The 6,312-nt window shown below is 41.8% G+C and overlaps 1 protein-coding gene across 2 annotated transcripts; it reads left to right on the forward strand.

Annotated features, from left to right (window-relative positions):
* Nucleotides 1-558: 558 nt before the first annotated feature.
* Nucleotides 559-6,090, forward strand: CNTF (ciliary neurotrophic factor). Of its 2 annotated transcripts, none has more exons than XM_077748910.1 (2): nt 559-1,238; nt 2,473-6,090. In XM_077748910.1, the coding sequence occupies exons 1-2, from the start codon at nt 1,125-1,127 to the stop codon at nt 2,959-2,961; spliced, it is 603 nt and encodes a 200-aa protein (XP_077605036.1). In that variant the 5' UTR covers nt 559-1,124; the 3' UTR covers nt 2,962-6,090. The 2 variants fall into 2 exon arrangements, with proteins under 2 accessions (XP_077605036.1, XP_077605037.1); XM_077748911.1 differs by having other exon boundaries at nt 1,151-1,566.
* Nucleotides 6,091-6,312: the final 222 nt, after the last annotated feature.

The following is a 6,312-nucleotide window of genomic DNA, read 5'->3' on the forward strand; positions in this document are numbered from 1 at the left end:
ACTCTAACTCTGCACATGCTATTAAACTCTTTTGCCCTCATTTCAAAGCCCAGCTCATTCTCTTATCTTGTTAAGAAGCAAGGTGGTGTGACTGGGCTAACGAAGAAAAAGAAAAGCATGTTGTCACTTGAGACTGCCTTAGAAATGTTACCCAGTCGGGCTTGGGTGTTTCCTGTCCTTTGGAAAAGAACAGGCCTAAACAGTACTTTCCTCATCCTGTAGCTCTGAGGAAGGCACCCTGATTGAGGTTAGAGATGCTTACTTTGCTGATTTTTAATTGAGTGTAAATTAAACTAACTTTAAATACATAATGAAGCTATAGAAATGGAAAGATGCTGTATTTTTAAGGGACCTGTTTTACATAAACTTTGTTTCCTAAGTAAATGTCAGAAACCTAAAGAATAAACTGAAAAATCAATGGGAGAAACAGCTGTAAAATCAGAGACCTATATTTAACTTTTGTGCCTGTTTCCTGGATTTTGTGCATATTATTTAGTTTCTTTAAGCCTCAATTTCTTATGTAAAATGGGGAAAATAATATTTATCTCATAGAATTATTCCACACGTCAAATAAAGGCTTTAAAGCCTTGAGCACAGTGTCTAGTCCAGAGTAGTTGCTTAATCAATGGCTGCTGTATTGATAATAATAACTTAATATTCTTGAGCACTTTACCAGGCCAAAAAAAAGAAAGAAAGAAAGAAGAGGACATGGGGAATACAAAGGAGGGTGATAATAAAATGAACTGATAAGTATATAAAACAGATCCCATTAGGCAGGGGTGTCATGAGGATTAGTGTGATAGGGACCTTGTTGCTAAGTGCAAAAGCAAAACAATGACATAAAAACAAGTAGACTAGGCACTGAGTGGAGGAGAGAGATGGAGGCAGACACTGCAGGAAAAAAAGCTGATTAAAAAGGGGCCTTTGATTCCACAGGCACAAAAATCCACAGCCAGGAATTTGCTGCCACCTCTGAGTCAGGCAGGGGGGTGGGGGTGGGGTGCACAATCCCATTAGTACAGAATGCCCAGTGGATTTAGTCTGAGAGTCACATTTCTTATTTGGACCAGTGTAGACAGAAGCAAACCCAGCTCACTTGTTTCCTGGGACATTTGAGTTAGGGAATGGCTTTCGCAGAGCACTCCTCGCTGACCCCTCACCGCCGGGACCTCTGTAGCCGCTCTATCTGGCTAGCAAGGAAGATTCGTTCAGACCTGACTGCTCTTATGGAATCTTATGTAAGTTGCCTATTTTGCTGTTGTCTGTTTTCGCTTCATCTCCTCTGATGCAGCCCGTTTCCACCATGTTCCATCCCCCATTACCAATCGTGAAGGCCCTCCTCATAGAGTCATTCATAGATGGGGCCTATCATTTGACATGGTTCCTTCATGCTTCCTTCCCTTAAGGAAACTCTTGTGATCGTATTTTCTTCTCTAGGCTATTTAGGAGACCTGTTCTTTGAATAAGAAAATATACATGGGGTTCTGGGCAGGATTGACTGTATGTCTTGGAGGCTGTTCCTAATTTGATTGCTTACAGTCTGAATTCTACCACAATAGATTAACGGTGGGTTCTTCATACACATTGTTCTGAATTTTTGTGCTGTGTAAATGAAAGAGTGAGGTGTATAGGATAGAGAGAAGAGCAGTACAAATCCAAAGAATTTCTCCTATACAGAATCAGTCACCCACTTTTTATAATATATACCAAGTGTCCCTCTGCCTAAATAGAATGGTCACCTACACTGCCAAAAGGATCCCCCAGAAGATTCACTGGGGTCTTAGGGAAGTGTCAAGGGAACTTAGGGAGTTAACCATGGAGTTCCAGACTGGTTTTTTGATAGAGGGAGATCCCTGTCCTTGTCTACCTGAGGCCTGTAGGGATACTGAAGGCCCTGTGAGAGTTCTGAATATAGGTTCTTACAGCCTCACCAGTTAGAAATCAGACTCTGAAATATCACAAGTCTGTTTTGGTTTTTTTTTTTTTTTAACTAGTATCCATTGAATTCTCTAAAGGATTGTCCTCACCATTGAAAGTGGACAATGGAGGAGAGAGGGGGTTAGAAAAATTCTGCACTGGGTTAGTTCTAGGGCTTCATAGATGTACCCAGTTTTTTTTAAATCTCCAATATGATTTAAAATACTCCAGTTTCTCAAAGGCAGTTTGAATTGGGAAGGAAACATTCTAGACCCGTGGTTTTCAACCCTTAGAACCCAATGAAAGCTGCAGATTCTCCCACAAAAAGTGAACAGGTAGTCAAAACACTATGTATAATTTCAGAAACAATAGTGTCTTCCTAAAGTTCCATCATTGGGTCTCAAATGAAGAGTTCCTTTTGTAGATTTGTTATTTTCTTTACAGTTTAGATCCTTGACCAGGAAGGTGAATAAGGTTTTACATGAGATTTAGGGATTAAATAAGGACTTTGGGATGATTACAGAAGATGTGATGTTTTTATGTATCCTTGGCCAGATGAAGCATCAGGGCCTGAACGAGAACATAAACCTGGACTCTGTGGACGGTGTGCCAGTAGCAAGCACTGATCGATGGAGTGAGCTGACTGAGGCAGAGCGACTCCAAGACAACCTCCAAGCTTACCGTGCCTTCCATGTTATGTTGGCCAGGCTTTTAGAAGACCAGCAGGTGCATTTTACTCCAGCTGAAAGGGACTTCCATCAAGCAATACATACCCTTCTTCTCCAAGTTGCTGCCTTTGCTTACCAACTGGAGGAATTAATGATGCTCCTGGAACACAAGATCCCCCCCAGTGAGGCTGTTGGGATGCCTATCGTTGTTGGAGATGGTGGTCTCTTTGAGAAGAAGCTGTGGGGCCTGAAGGTGTTGCGAGAGCTTTCACAGTGGACAGTTCGGTCCATTCGTGACCTTCGAGTCATTTCTTCTCATCAGACTGGGGTTCCGGTACACGGGAGCCATTATATTGCTAATGACCAGAAAACATAGCAGCTTTCCCTCTCTCTCCCCCTTCCTTTTCTAGTGGAATATACACAGTTCCTGGGGCCTCACTTTCCCATCCTTAAGTTTTGAAAGGTTGAAGTTTTCTAACCTTTAAGACCACAGGCATTTTCATCAAGTAGGGTTGGAGACGTGGACAAATGGGCATAAGGTTTATTCTGGGATGTGTGTGTGTGTGTGTGTGTGTGTTGGGGCCATAAGGGAGTGCGGGTAAGGACAACATTCTTCCACTTTAGTGCTCTAACCTTTTCTACTCACTAAGTTAACCTTATAAGTATTTAACAGTCTCACAGGATAAATGTGTTTAACTTTAGTCCTAGATGACTTTTCTGAGAAGACAAATAGTGAATGAAAAATCATGGACTCTACTAGCCAATTCAAACTCATGGATAATAAAAATAGTAACTAACATGTGTGGAGTATGTACTATATGGTAGCAGTACGCCAGGGGCTCTGTGTGTATTATAATTTTCACAACAACTCTGTTAAGGGAGGTACTGTTATTCCCACTTGGCAGATGAGAAAACAAGGCCACAGAAATTATAACTTGTTCAAGATTATCCACCCAGCAAATGGCACACTTAAATTTGAACTCAGATCTTTCTCATTCCAAAGCCTATGTGCCCCTCACTTTAAAGGCCTAATTCTGAACCTTGATCACTGCACCTCTGTGTCATAGAGGGTTGGAAAATTGACCCATATAGTCTATCCCCAGCACTGGAAAAACAATCCCCATTATATGTCCTGATAGGTTAGTGGAACAAAATTGGCATTAAGGGTGGTATTTAAAGTTGCTCATGCTTAGCTAAGAAGAGAGCAGTGGAGATGTTAAGATCTGTTTGAGGAAAAGACTAGGCCCACCGTACTTCTGAAATGAGGATGCTCCAGGCTGATTTAAAGTGTCCCCAAATGTTTTTGACTTTTGGATTGGGCACAGCCCGTACTAGGTTACCTCACATTTCTAGTCATCAGCAGTGTAGCGACACAGACACCGTAAGCCAAGCATTCATGGACAATGTCTGTCTGGAATACTACTCAGGTTAAAATGTCACAAAACTCCTTTACCACACATTCTCTGGACTTAGTCATGAGGAGAGGGTAAGGCCCACTCTCTTCCCAGCGGGAAGGCCAGCGGTTCTGAAGCAATATAGAGCCAAGCCTCCATGCTCCACAACAAAGGGGCAGGACTTTGTGTTCAGTGTTCCTGAGAGAAACACCGTATGAAAGACACCAACTGGTAAATGTGGGCATTAATGGAAAAGGTCATTTGCGGTCAGGCCTGTGAACCAGTGCTGCAGCGTAAGCCCAGAAGCTCTCAGGTGTGACGCTCTTTTATGCTACCAGTCAAACTCTCCCTCTTGGATGGGGGACCCAAATCAATTTAGTTTGCTTGAGGGTCCTGTGCTCTTAAGTGAACCATGAGTCAGAGAGGGCCAGACACATAGGTTGCATGAGATTGGGATGGGGTGACTTATCTTTCATCTTTTTCCCACAAGAGTGCATGTCCAAACCTCCATGAGGTTAGAGAGGGGGTCAAACGCTGGGAGAGGCACTATGACAATATGGGGGAAGGGAGGCTGTTGTGCAGCGTACGTCTGTGGAAATGACCCTGTATGTGTAGAAGGCATCAGTGCTGGTTGGAATTGTGAGGCACGAGTTTAGGGTTAGGGAGTTCTAGGGAGGAGCTCAGTGAGGACCAACAATCACTTTCTGGTGGAGGGAGGAGTTCAGTTGTGTCTCAGAGGTTGGCTGGGTACCAAATAAAGAGCAATCATGAGAAAGGGAAGGGTTAGCTGTTAGAAAAAAGTGAGGCAGCAATAAACATTTGGGTCCAGCTCCCATTCAAGGCTTATTGTCTGGTTTTAGGTCATTTGTAATTTTGGTATATAGGTAGGTACTTCCTCAGTGAATGCAGAGAGGCTTATTTCATTCAAGCTTTCTCCTATTTAAACTTTTTCATCTGCCTAAGAGCAGTATTTCTAATGGATAAAATACCTGTTTATTAATGTGAAGCTCTTAGATTTATCTGTGAAGTATTTTAGGCTCTTTCTGTTTCATGGATAAAGATGTGACTACAATTTCTTAATGGGGAGTAATTGAACACAGTCTTGCTGAATCTGAAAGAAGGGACTCCTCTCCAAGTGTTTCGTGTTTATATTCAGCAGATGAGGCAGAGCCGATGTCAGCAGAAGTTTGAAAAAGCAGTGGAGCATGACTTAAGCTCTGCTGAGTTACGTATGAAGGAATATTTACCTGTCAGAGGCACATTCGAAGTTGCAGAGGGTCCCGAGAAAGTACAAGTACTATTGAATGGGAGGAAAATAGGAAGCCGTGTGAGTCTCAATTAGGTCACAAGCATCAAGTCCCCCTGAGTGTACGCCCAGCATTGTGCTAAGAGTTCTGTATCAGTTTCTTCAAAAAATTTGCAGTATGCCTCAAAAGAAGTAAGGGGGAAATTGTTAGAAAAATGTAGATAGAAGAAAGGAGAAATGAGCACTCGGCTCTAATAACAAAGTCGCAAACGTGCGTGGATCTGAATGTGTCAACTGTGCATCATGCCTGTCTGATGTTCTAGGCCCCTGTTCTAGGGGTGTGTCTTAAAATACAGGTGGGAATAATGGCAACACTGAAGGATGGTCTTTTTAAGGGTCCGGAACTCAAAAGATTTTTGGCCTTTAGATGTTAGTTCCCTTGTTTCTTAGGTCTATATATGGATAAGATCTCTGGGGAATCATATTTTTATATACATATAAACTATAGTTATATAATATGTAACTATAAAAGTTATATAAAATGTGTAATATGTGACTATAGTTATATATACACATAAAGGCGTTTGTGTGTGTGTGTGTGTGTGTGTGTGTTTTAAAGGCATTTAAAATTTAGTTCCTAACCGCTAACTCATATTTTTGTAAAGACGATTCCTTCTGTCCCACAGCCTCTAGAAAAGTCCTTTGTCGGGAGAGAGATTCTGTTTTCCTGAATCTGTAAGGAGTTGCAGGTGTGAGAATTGATGAACTTTGCATTGGTTTAAGAAGGTGACTTGGGGGGAAAAAACCTTGCAAATTGGTACAAACTCACAGGCCAAATGTCAAATAAAATTAGCTTTGAAATAATCAGGTTTGTGAGAAGTGAAGGTTTTAATAAAGTCATAGCCTTGGTATTGCTGTTATTTCAGGCTCATGTGGATTAAAGCCCAACAGATGACTCATTCTTGTGACCACTGGTCAAACAGGCAGAAAGACAAGTGAATATTTCAAGGAGACCTACATAGCTCCTAAGTGGTTTGGAAAGAATTATGAATCCTCAGCTCCTCATGAGGTGGCTGAACACCTACTA

Source organism: Crocuta crocuta, unplaced genomic scaffold (genome assembly GCF_008692635.1).
Source record: "Crocuta crocuta isolate KB4526 unplaced genomic scaffold, BGI_CrCroc_1.0 scaffold323, whole genome shotgun sequence".
Taxonomy (NCBI): Eukaryota; Metazoa; Chordata; class Mammalia; order Carnivora; family Hyaenidae; genus Crocuta; species Crocuta crocuta.

What these genes read in the sequence shown, in the direction of transcription:
- CNTF (XM_077748910.1), top strand. Translation starts at nt 1,125, where the DNA reads ATGGCTTTCGCAGAGCACTCCTCGCTGACCCCTCACCGCCGGGACCTC. An exon ending in CTGCTCTTATGGAATCTTAT is followed by an intron (nt 1,239 to 2,472) that starts GTAAGTTGCCTA and finishes ATCCTTGGCCAG; the next exon opens with ATGAAGCATCAGGGCCTGAA.